Source organism: Phascolarctos cinereus, unplaced genomic scaffold, assembly GCF_003287225.1.
Source record: "Phascolarctos cinereus isolate Bilbo 61053 unplaced genomic scaffold, phaCin_HiC Scaffold_3;HRSCAF=262, whole genome shotgun sequence".
Lineage (NCBI taxonomy): Eukaryota > Metazoa > Chordata > Mammalia > Diprotodontia > Phascolarctidae > Phascolarctos > Phascolarctos cinereus.
The window spans coordinates 158,946,238-158,959,634 of NW_027555736.1; the positions used below are offsets into that span (position 1 = coordinate 158,946,238).

The 13,397-nt window shown below is 36.4% G+C and overlaps 1 protein-coding gene across 1 annotated transcript in view; it reads right to left on the reverse strand.

The window, feature by feature from the left end:
* Positions 1–13,397, reverse strand: part of UNC13C (unc-13 homolog C) — a 705,000-nt gene that overhangs the window by 99,750 nt on the left and 591,853 nt on the right. The window contains exon 24 of the mRNA XM_020981173.2: positions 3,244–3,332. Coding sequence (XP_020836832.1) covers positions 3,244–3,332 — 89 coding nt within the window. The remainder of the gene's footprint in view (positions 1–3,243; positions 3,333–13,397) is intronic.

The following is a 13,397-nucleotide window of genomic DNA, read 5'->3' on the forward strand; positions in this document are numbered from 1 at the left end:
TACCATCTGTGGGCTGAGAGGTCTGGAAACCACCTGCTACTGATTCAGTCTCCAAGGCCTGATCCTGGTTTGCTGGGACCTAGTCTGTGCTGGATTGTGCTCTTCTCTTACTCTGGTGCAGTAGATGTTTCCAGCTGAAATTCCAAGTTGTCTTGGGCTGGAAAATTGTTTCACTCTGTCTTTTTATGGGTTCTACCTCTCTAGAATTTGTTTAGAGTTATCATTTAAAAGTATTTGGAGGGGTTTGGAGAAAAGCTCAGGTGAGCCCCTGCCTTTACTCTACCATCTTGGCTCTGCCCAAGGTCCATCTTTTAAATAGAAATATTCTAATAGTGTTATATGATGATCACAGAGATTAATTGAAAGGTACATATTGGGAGTGAGCAGAAACATATAACAAATATGGAACTTTAAAGTGGAACTGGAGAAAAGGCTCTTATTATAGAAATATGTGATTGAAAAAGAAGATAGGCTGACCTATGAAGACAACCTCTGAGTTCTTCCCATCAGAAGGTGAGAATGGCCCCAAGTGTGTTACCATACCCTGAGTAGCAAACTTGTTGGAAGCCATGGAAAAGATTCACATAGAATAGGCAAGCATGGGTCACATTGTTGTCTCACCCAAATTAATAAGATTAGAGATCCAATTGAGTATCTGAGTAATGAGTCCAGAAACAGGCTGATCACTTCATTTCCTATAACCACAATAATCTCTCAAGCTTTTCCTGAATCCTAACTTCCCCTCATTTAAAAATAAGTAACATATTGTTGTGGCTTTTGGTTATTGGGGTTTTTTTTTTTTGGTTATTGTTTTTTCAGGGACTAATGAGAGAAGGTTGTCTGCAGACTTGTGATTTCATTAGTATAGTGAACTCAAAACATAGAAATGTCCACAAATTCTAGATCTGCACCTCATCCCTAAATTGTAGTCTTAAAGATGCTATAAGGTAGTGATTTGCCCATAGTTCCATAAGAAGCATGAGTCAAAGGCAGAGCTTCAAGTCAGGTCTTCCTGACCTCAAGGCTGATCCTTTAACACACTATGCTGCCTCCAGGCTGAAGGTTAATGGGTAAACAGCATGTGGAGAGTAAAGACATGGAGAAAAGACAGAGTCTGAGAAAGACTGTTAAGTATTCCATTTCCTCTACTTTGCCTGATACCTCTGTCTAGCAACCAAAAGGCTTCAAAAAATTGTTAACGTATCTTACACACACAGGTAGTCACATCAAATCAAATAAGTGATTATTGTGAATCTGTCTTATTGAAGGCACTGTGTGTGGAGATCAGTTTAAGCTGCTTTTGACATCCAGGAACTTAAAAGTTTGATAGGAAACTATATACTTAGTTCAGATGCAAGCATTATTTAAAGTTCATTATGTGGATATATATGAAACAAGCTTTCTAATAAGTCAATTAGTTTTTCCAAATAGGCAGTTTCCAACTTATCTTTGTCGTAGAGTCCCCTGGTCAGAGAAGGCTACCTTTGCTAAATTCCTAAAAGACAAGTTTCTCTTGGAGAATTATACCTGCCCTCAAATCAAATCACAAGAATAGGAAGTTCTGGGTGAAGTCTAACTTAGAGTTAAATTTGCATAATATATGCATATATGACAAATACATAATGTCCTGGGTCCTCTTCTCTCCCCACACTATTCGTTAGCATTTGTATCTGCTCCCATGGGAATTATCATCCTTGTTCATGTAATTCCAAAATCTATATATGCAGCCCTAATTCTCTCCTTTTCTTGCTTCACCACCTGTTGGATATCTGTCTACACCTTGGTGTTCCATGACCACCTTATCTCAATGTGCTCAAAACCGAATTTTATCCACTCTCTAATTTGACCTGTACTATCATCCAAAATTTCCTGTTTCTTTGGAGGGGAGGCAAGTGTAATGAGCTTGGGTTTTGAAATCAGTTAATTGGTTCAATTCTCCAGCTTTGTTCCTTGCTATCTGTATGACTCTTGGCAAATTACAGCACATTCTTTAGACTTTCTTTTTCCTCATCTTTAAAATGGGAGGGGGTACGGTAAGCAGGGGGAGGTATGAACTCTGCTCCCTATTAACCTTGATTTTTAAAAAATAGGAATAAGGACAGGGACTGGACTTGTGATTTCATTAGTACAGGGAACTCCTGGGAGAGGAGATTCCCTCTACCAATGCAGGCCAGCATCTCAGTAAATGTTAGTCTGAACCTTGCCTGGAGCATTAAACGTTTAAGTGACTTATCTTGGGTCACAAAGCTAGTACATGTCAAAGGCAGGATATGAATCTAGCTTTACCTGCTTACATAGGCAGCTCATTATCTCCTGTACCATAATACCTCATTTTCAGTAGATATTTTCTATATATTTATGTGAGTATACATTGTCTTCTCCTGTCCCAGTAGGATGTAAACTCTCCAAAGGGAATCATTGTATTCTCAATACCTAAGATAGTGCCTGGCATATAATAGGCATAATATAGACCCTTGAAATGTATCTGTGGTCCATGGATGTCTGGTTAAGAATACTTGCTCAAATGCAAACTTCTTAGCCTGGCATTTATGGCCACAGAAAATCCGCATGCAACCTATCTTTCCAGTTTTATTTGATATTATTCCCCTTCATATAGTCTACCTTTTGGTATTAGCTGTTTTCTAAACCTGGTATATTAAGCCTTGGTGATATATTCCTTCCTTTCCTCCCATAACTTCTTGCATTGTGTTTTATTTAAATATGTACATGTCATTCTGTCCCCTTCCCAAGTAGAATGTAAGCCCACTGAGGACTGTGACTATCCTTTTTTTTTCCATTTTGTATCCCCGGCATCTAGCACAACAGCTTGTATGACAGTTAGATTTTGTGAAGGTCTTACACACAGTAAGTGCTTAATAAATCCCCACTGAATGTGAAATCTTTGCCTCTTGTACACTCAAATGCTAGTTTCTAGTAATTTTGCTTTCTGCTTCTTAATTACCAACTGGAGTCAAATGCACATACAGCATATCTGTGGAAGCATCATTATTTATCATGAGAGATGATAGATTTGGCATCAGAGGGCAAGGGTTAAAATTCTGTCTCTGTTGCTTATTTCTTCTGATATCATGGGGTAAGACCTTTACCTCTCTGGGAATCAGTTTCCTCACCTGTAAAATGAAGGTGTTGTACCAGATGACTTCTAGAGTCCCTTCCCTTCTAGCTTAAAACCTATTACTATGAAAATCATTGCTTTAGGTTCTTATCAGTCATGTTCATTACCTTTCACCGTAGATTACGCTGAGTTCATCCAGGACCCCACTGAGTTTTACCTGAAGTTCTTTGAGAACACTACTAGCTTCAGGATCTAGCTGCAAAGAGACCAGAAATAATATTAATTGGGGCTTCAGGTTAACATTTTTTTTGCAAGTACTGTGATTATTATAAAATAAAATACATGTAATATGACTCACACATTTATTTTTGGAAAACAAATATGGAAACACCACCCAGATAAGGAAATCATAAAACAAACCATGAGGGTCCTTATATATGAAAGGATGATTTCAAATCCATAGCATGCAGAAAAACATAACAGACTTGTCAAGCTAAATAGCAAAGCCTTTGCATGCTACTGCAATGGGATTCAAAGCATGTAGGATCATATCTTTAGACTATAGGGGGCCTCTAAGCTAGAAAACTGAGAAAATGACATACTAGATAAATGTGTGCTGCTTCATAATATAATAGGATCCTCAACAATGATGTGAACAAATAGGGCCTCTAGGTACTAATGGGGACAAGCACCAATTTTTTTTTTAGGCAATTGGGGTTAAGTGACTTGCCCAGGGTCACACAGCTAGGAAATGTCAAGTGTTTGGTCAGAGGCCGGATTTGAACTCAGGTACTCCTGACTTCAGGGCCAGTGCTCTATCCACTGCGCCACCTAGCTGCCCCTGACGAGCACCATTTTCAAAGGCTGATTCCATTTACAATTTACTTCTTTGGTTTAAAAAAAATTGCTTATATTAAAGAGTAGCATGTCTCCTATTTGAAGGTGTTTTCATATTTTTCCATAAATGGAATCAAAAGTAAACAAATGAAACAGAAAGGAACCAAACTCTCCAAATGTTTCTGCAGGCTGTGACAGGATTGGCCTATGCTGGGTCTCACTTTCTGAATGCCACTGGGCCACTCAGAAGTGGATTCTTACCTACATCAAGTTCAGCAACTTGACCTCCCTTGGAAAAAAAAGCTCCTGGAACTGATTCTGGCAGCACTTGTTTCTGCATAGAAAAGGAGCTCCTAGCGGAGGTCAGATTCTCTTTCAATGGGATAAGGAGAATTCTGCACAACACAGCAATGTTTCCTCTACCCACAATCTTTTTGGAGAAAAAAAAACCTATCTTTACTTGAGATGAAATGCAGTTTTTCCCCTTCTCCTCAAGTCTCAACATTTTGATCAAATATCTGACATGACATTACCATGAAATGATTTCATGAAAGAGGTATAGTTTTTTACCTTAGTACATCTAAGAAGGCAGTGACATTACATGGATAGATGACAGATGCACTGGAGACTGAATTCAATTTCTTAATTCTGAGAGTCAATAATTTGTTAGATGAGTAATAGACCCAATCAAGCAGTTTTTTTCTTGGTACAATGCAATGCTTATAAAAATGAATGGAAGCTGTTTTGCAAAAACAAAATGGGTTTGAATGTTTCTTTATTTATGGAAAATTAGTATTTTGAAAATACTTATACTTGGTTTCATCCCTGTTGCTGTTTTCTAAATTGTAAAATATTTGAAATTATCAGTAATATAATGTTAAAGTTGAATAATAAAGTAAAAAATGCTGTTTTGAATTTGAGTTAACATGTTTACATAACGATATATACATGGATATGCATATATCAATATTTATTACATTAAAACTAACTCCATCTGTTTCTTATTTTGGATAAATATTTAAATTTCTATAACCTTGCAATCAGTATTTCATAACGTCATAATCCTTAAAATGTCTGCAGGTTCTGCATTCTCATTGTCTTATTTGATTTTCAAGTGAAAGAGAGATATCATCACCCCCATTTTACAAATGAGAAAACAGAGGAACAAAAAATTGAAATCATTTGTCCAGGGTCACACTGGATTTAGGTTTGGAACCCAGGTCACTAGATTCCTACGTCAGTTCATTTTCCACCTAACAAAAGAAACAAAGGGAAGGGAAAGGAAGCAGTAAGGTAATAGGATTATTGTCCTATCAGCCTTAGAGTTGGAAAGAGCTGTAATGAACATCTTTTTTTGTCCCTCTTTCCCCAGAAGAACACTGAAGACCAGAAGGAGAAAATTACGTTTCCCAAGATCAAGAATCTACATTTTTCTTAGCCTAATTTTCCTCTTTGGTAAATCCAGAATGAAAACTTTTAGTGTGGAGGTATTTATTGTGCTTGAACTAGACAATAGGAAAAGCTTTGGAAAAGATAAATTAATAATCAAAATTTACTGAAATATCAAGGACGTTCTTTTTGATGTTGTTCATTATGGTCCAAAGTTTAAAACCAAACTCTTTCCTTTATGCATTAACAGGATGTTTCTTAATGTTCTCTTAAAGACCAGCCTTAACCCCAAATCACTCTGATCCCAGACCAAGCCCTACTTGGTCACTGTTTGGGCCCTTTTTAGCTCAGCAGAATAAATGTAAATAACAATCGTTTCTGTTTTGGCCAGAAACCTCGAGGGTCTTCCTCCCAGATATTTTTTTTTAAATAGGCCACTCTTTGCCTGATTTTTTATTAAGCCTTAATCATTGAATGAGTACTACCTCAGTCAAACTGAGACCTGTTAAAGACCTTAGCTTGAAAAGGCCAAGGCCTCACTGCATCCTGGGCCATCTGAGTCGTCCTGATCCATATCTGGCCACTGGACCCAGATGGCTCCAGAGGAGAAAATGAGGCTGATGACTTTGCACAAGCTTCCCTCATTTAAATCCAATTCACTAACATGTCATGGTATCACCTCCCTGATGTCATGGTCCTCTTAGAGAACCAGAACTAAAAGTAATAGGATGTGTAGAAAAAAAGAAATACTTTTAGGGAACTTCTTCAATGTATCAAAAGAGTCAAAATATACTTTACCAAGTACTTTGTAAATCTAGTGATACGAAGTTTTATCCTATTTATTATTCCTTTTTGGTGGGCAATAAGTAATATTCTCAGACTATAAAGAAACCATTAAGAATGTCTCTCACAGGAATTAATGAGATGGAGCATTCATTTACATGCCATACTGCAGTTGATTTTGATATTTCATTGTGTTAATATGGTCATAAAAATTTGGATGGAAACTGAAAATTAAACTGATTTCTGATGAGTGTAGGTCATATTTAACCAATCCTTTAATTCCATATCTTATCCAATTAGTCAATTGGCTAAGACCAGCTTGATTTTTGTTTAGAGTGGTTGATTTCTGTTCCTATAAAATAGCTAATCTGATTTGATTGAATTTCCTTTTTTTTCTTTAGCCATGTTTGCTATTTCATTGACTGAAGGCTCCCTCCTGCTGATTGATGTTCACCAGTAGAGATAGAATTATGGGGAGGGGAGGGAGTGATCATTCTTGGCAGTCACTCTGGGTCCTGCACTCTCATTCATTCATGGAATGCCATAGCTAGACTACTAAGCATTGTGACTCAAGAAGACCGCCAGTTAGTCCTTCAAAAAAATCAAAAATTTAAAAACACAAAGACTGACATTTACAGATAGAGTAAGCCATAAGCTAAATTACTGCTAGCCACCAAGTCAAAGTGAACGAGGCTTCCTCTCTTCTATTCCATTTAATCCTTTTAAACTCCATGGTTTGTGATCCTTTACCTCTTTCAATTCATGTGATTTCATTTTCTAAAAACATAATGGAATAGAAAGGGTGGGACCTCAAGAGAGGAATACATGTCCATATATACTTTAGAGACCAGAGGATTTGAACCTAGAAATGATCCTAGTGATCGTTTAGTTCAGTGTCCTCATTTTATAGATGAAGGAACTGTGATCCAGAGCTGAAGTGAGAATTGCTTAGTCACATGGGTCACAGGCCCAATAGTTGTAATCCTGGTCTTTGTACTTTGATTCCAGAGGACATTTTCCCTCTAGACTACCCATCCCCGACTAGAGATGATTCTGATAAAGAGTTATTAAAAATGTTTCATTTTCTGTCTTTTAAAATAATTATATTATTTGTTTTTATCTATTTCATGTACACTATGAGATATAGTATTACATTATAGATTTTAAAGTAATACAAACTGTTATGACATAGTATATCTATTTAAGTAGGAGTAAACTTATAATAGTAGGCAGCTAGGTGGCTCAGTGGATACAATGCTGGGTCTGGAGTCAAGAAGACCTGAGTTCAAATCCAGTCTCAGATATTAGCTGTGTGACCCTGGGCAAGTAATTTAACTTCTTTTTGCCTTAATAACTACTTAAGTATCTTTGCCAAGAAAATCCCATGAACAGTCTGGTCCATGGAGTCACAAAGAGTCAGACATGACTGCATGATTGAACAACAATAATACTTACAGTATTTGCTTATAAAATTATTTTGGAATATTTTGAGCATTTTTGGCACAAATTTATTATTTGAAAAATCTGCTCCTTTACATAACATCAAATGGTGTTGATTTAGGTTGAGTGGCCATGTTTATCTCTCAGGAGGGGACAAGTTTCTAAACAGGTGAATTGAATTAATTTCATTGTAAAATACTTCCAACTTCAATTTAACTAGATACTTAGAAATCCTTAGTTACAATGGCATGTTTGTCTGATTACAAATATATCTTAAGAACTGGCAAAATTATTTTAAGCATAGTTTAAGTCACTGAAATTAGTTCTAACTTGCAAAAATGAGAACAGCAATAGAAAAATTATGACCATTTAATTATAATATAATATCTGTAGATGATCATATTTTTACCTTTGTCAATAACATTAGATCACAGAATGTTAGACCTGGAAGGGACCTTGAAAATCACCTAGCCTAACCCTTTTATTTTATAGGTGAAGAAAGTGAGACTTAGGGTCAAAATGATTTGCCCAACATCACACAACTGATGTCTGCCAGAGCTAAAATGAGAACATAGTTCTCCTGACTTCCAGTGCTTTCCATCATACCCAGTTCCTTGCTTAAATCCACATGTATTAAGAGTGCCTTCTCCACTATTGTCACAAGAACTGCGGATGGTAATAATAACAATGATAACAACAATATCAATATTAATAACAATAATGACAAAAGCTAGCATGTATAAAGTACTTTAAGGTATTCGAAGTGTTTACTTATGTTATCCTGTGAGGCATGTATTATTATTATCCTGATTTTACAGATGAAGGAACTGAGGTCAAGTGACTTGCCTAGGGTCACTGGGCAAACAGGATTTAAAGTCAGATTTTCCTGACTTCAAGTCCACCCTGTACACTGCTCCACCTAGCTACCTCTAATATTCGCAAATGTTATATTACAATTTTGAGCCTTAAAAAAAAATTTCACTGTACAGATTACTGGTAATAATAGCACATTTTCCCAGTATTATTATCTATTTAAAAGTTTATAACAGCAAAGAGATAGAAAACGCATTCTTGCACAAAATGTTTGAAATATGCCCTTAGCTGATCAGTTACTTTAAGTGGTATGGCATATCCCAATCTACCTTGTTCTGAAGTCATTTGTGTAAATGTCTTTTTGTTTCGCCTACATGAATAATCCCATGAAGACAGACACTGCATCTTAAATTTCTTTGTATCAGTCTCCCTTTTCCTTTTTGCACATAGTAGGCATTTGGTAAGTATATATTGAATAACTGATATTAAGACCTGACATCTTTCTTCTTTATTTGGACTGACTATAGAGTAAAAAGTTTTTTTTTTAAATTTTAAGAAGTTTGACCTCTGTAAATTTATTTGGCATGAAAAAGTGAGTTTAGTTTATGCACCTGCCCCTCTGGGGGAATAAGAAAAAAAAAGAGAAAAGGGGGGAGAGGAAGGAGATTGACTTGAAAAGAATAATTTCAGTAATAAAAAAATAGAAAATGCTAAGTCAACTCTGGTCTTCATAATACTTAAATCAGATTTCAACTGCATTCTGGGCAATGTGTGGATTTTAATACCTAAGTGCAGGCAAAATGAGTGTGATTCAATTGCTTAAACCATGGAGCAAGGTTAGTTAGCTTCTAAATTTTCTAACCACTAAAGTAAAATCCACCAGCTGTGGTCACATGTACCATGTTAGGTGAGGTAATCAGAACCTCTCTGCACCATTTCTGTTCTTTTCCTAAAAGGGTTATGAGATGAATTCCTAAATAAAGGCTCTTACAAAGGCATAGATGTTTTGAACCATTCGTTGACAAAGAACTTTTGTATTGAAGACATCTAGGGCTCAGATTTGTTCTGAGGAAAGTTTTTTTTGAGAGGAAAGGTGTAATATGAATGGGAGGTATCCTGTGCCATCGCTATAATGTACTTTAGGTTTTTTTTCCTTCCCCAGTATTAGTGAGAGGTTGTTATAAGAAATTATAGCAAGATTGGGAAGATTATTATAACTTGGCATGGTACCAAATTTTAGAATGACCTTTGGATTCATGCTGAACACATCTTGCTTTTGTGTTTACCATACTAGAAAATGGCCTGTGAATCATGTTAAGGACATAGGATTCCATGGATAAAGACCAAGATTTTGTCTTGGGTTCCTTTTCAGAGTGCCCTGGCCTATCTATTTCCTCTGGAACTTAAACAGTCTCTTTCATTTGAAAGATGGTTTCATTCAGTCAGTTGCCCTATTCCCATCTCTTAATGGTTCACATGTAAATAACGCTTTCAAAGTTATCAGCCTTACATTACCTCATTTACATGGCCATTTGCTGGAAATCTTCCTCTTGGGTCATCTATCTAAAATCCCAATTTCTCGATAAAGCGGATGTTCTAGACATCACTCTGTTTAGTACTAGAACTTGTATTGTTTCTCTTGCAAACTGTACTTCTTGTATAGTTCAGTCTCCCAACCCAAGAGTCTCAAGTCATAGATTTAGAACTGGAAGGTCATCTAATTCAACTCCCTCCTTTTACATATAAGGAAAATGAAGCCTAGAAAGATTAAGTGACTTGCCCAGGGTCATACAGGTAATAAATGGTATTTAACTTTTCATTTAATAAACATTAAATAATTAATTACCTACTATAAGCAATATATTGTGTTAAGGAGAAATACAAAGATAAATAAGGCATATCCTTACCATCAAAGAGCTTAAAATACAGCTTATTAAGTAAGACATCTACACAAGTAAACATAATAAAAATTAGAATATAATAAATGTACACAAGGAGGATAAAATGCCATGAAGTCAGATGAGGGGGGAAACCATTATTTTCAGCTAGAACAATCAAGGAAGTCTTCATGGAGGAAGTAGCATTTGAACTGAACCTTGAAGGGTAGATTGGATGCCAAAAAGCATCAATTGGTGGGGTAGGGAGTTGGCAGGCATTCCAGGCATAGGAGAACAGCATGAGCAAAGGTGCGGAGGTAAGAAAGCATGAGGAGTGTTTAGGGGACAGCTAGCAATCTGCCTTGGAGGTAGTACAGAGTACATGAGGGGGAGTTGTGCTTGATAAAACCAAAAAGCTAAGTCTAAACCTACAGATCCCTGAATATGGAAGGAGCAATGAAGAGCCTTTGTCTTTTTTTCCACTTACCAGAAGGTTTTTGAGTACTGGAGCAATATAACTGAGCTGCAGGAAGAACAATCTGGTGGTTGTATATTGCTGGGGAATGTTGTAGGAGGCTAATGAAATTGCCTAGGTCAGAGATGAAGAAGGTCTGAACTAGAGTGATGGCAGTTAGAAAGAGACAGATATGAGAGGTACTGAAGAAATAGAAAGAACAAGGCTTGACAATTGAATGAATGTATGTGATAAAGGAGAAGGAGATATGAAGGAGAAAGGAACAAAGATGACTCAGGCTAGATTGAGTCAAAGTTTACAGAGAAAAAAGTAATTCTATTGACAAAAAATAGGGAAGTCAGGTGGAAAAAATGAATAACAACAAAACTGACAAGTTTAGGTTTAGATATGTTGAAGATGTTCATGAGGCTTTCAGGTGAAGAAGTCTAGAAGGCAGTTGGAATATGGGCCTGGAGCCTGGGACAGTGCCAGAAAGGTAAAAATCACAGAAAGATTGAAATTACTAGAGGAGATGATGTAGAAAGAAGAAAAATTCAAGGACAAAGCATTGGGAGAATACGCTTGTTAAAGGTACTGATACATGAAGCAGACACAGACAGACAAAAGAGGATTGGTTAGAGAGGTAGGAAGACAGACCAATAGTCTGGTGTCACCAAAACCAAAGAAAAATCATATTAAGGAAGATGCAGGGAAAAAAAAAGTGGTGTAAACACTTTAATCAGTGCATTTCCCACATGTCAAGTTTTCAAATGCTTGAAGCCAGAAATCATCTCTAATCCCTCCCTCCATCCATCCATATTTCCTTAGATGTAGGACATAAAAATGAACACAATATCCCAGATAGGGCAGGACAAGCACAAAATAAACTGGGGTTATCACCTCCACCATCCTGATATTAACCCTCTGTTAGCCTAGTATAGAGTATTAACTTTTGGGGGATATCATGTTGCACTACTGATTCATATTGAGCTTGCAGACTAATAAAACCTCTAGATTTTTTGCAGAGGGGCTTCTTTTTAGTAACATGTCTTTCATTTTGTATCTCTTAAGTTGATTTTCTTAAATCCAGAGTAGTTTACCTTTATTCCTATTAAATTATATCTTATTAGATTCAACTCAATATTTTAATCTTCAAGATTTTGGGGGGAGGTTAGTGCTGATTCTGTCATTCAATGGATTAACTAGCTCTCCTACATTTGTGTCTCATAAAAATTTGATAGATATGACACCACTGTCTTTATTAAAATCACTGAAAAATATATTAAATATCATAGGGCCTTCACCTAAGGCCTTTTAGCATAGATGAGAATAGATAATGATTTATCTATTATATATAAATAATATATTGGTATATATGTATCACATATATCTACTAGAAATCATTATTGTCAGATATGCTATAGAGGGAATTCATTTTCAGATACAAGCTGGACTAGATAGTCACTGAGATCCTTTCATCATCCTGTGAAATCATACCATTCTGTCCTTTCAGAATTTTATTCTTGAGAAATTTCTCTCTTCTAGGATTTTAGCCTCAGCTATCTTATTCTTTTCTTAATCCTTTGAAATCTGCTGTCCAAAATAATAAGATGAATGTCAGATTATGTCTGTCCTCCATCACAAATTTATAGAATCATAGAATCAGAGGTTTTGTGCTGGAAAGGATCTTAGAGGCCAGAGTCCAACTCCCTCCTTTTTTCATGGATCAGAAAACTGAAAGAACGGAGAAGACATTCAATGAACAGATGTCTGATGCAGGATTTGAACCCATATCTTTCTAAGTCCAGGGCACTATTTACCAAACCATACTCCCAAAGTTTCCCATCATTTCTACTTAAACAACTGATTCCTCCTAGCTGTTGAGATCTAGAATAGATGTTCCCCTTATGGCTTCTTCCACTTTTTGAAGGATTAAATCATCACTAAGGAAAGGCAAGAATATCTTAGCTGCTTTGCTTTTGGAGGAGAATTCTATCAGATATGTGGATAAATGAAGAGCCCTATCACTAACATATCATGTCACCATATACAAGATTTGTGATCTGTTTCACAAACTCTTTATCTATTTCCCTTCTGTCCTGGTAGTCTGTGCCATACTGTGATATCAATATTGCTTTAATTTCAGCCTTGATTGATCTGTTCACCCAAATGTTCCCCACTCTAGTTTCTTCCTCTTCAATACCTAGATTTCCTCATATAAGCATCTCATTTTAATACACAAATATCTTTTGCCCTACATCTCTTCCCCCTTCCTCCAGCTTTTTACTTAATCTTTTCTCTGTGAATAGGTTAAGCCATAAGGTATCATCTTCTGTGTTCTTGGCTCCCATTCCATACCAAGTATCACTGATGTCCTGTGGGTTTGTTTTTTTTTTTTGCTGAGTCATTTTTTTAGTCGTGTCTAACTCTTTTTGACCCAATTTGTTTTTTTTTTTTTTGGCAAAGATACTGGAGTGGTTTACCATTTCCTTCTGCAGCTCACTTTACAAGTGAGGGAAGTGAGGCAAATAGGATTAAATGATTTGCCTAGCCAGTCACACAGCTAGTAAGTATCCGAGGCTAGATTTGAACTCAGGAAGATGAATCTTCCTGACTCCAGGCCTGACGCTCTATGCAATGTGCCACCTAGTTGCCCACTGATACCTGTCTTAGGTTAAATTTATGTCCTTGTATTATGCTCTTTAGACAATCAATCAATCAATCAACA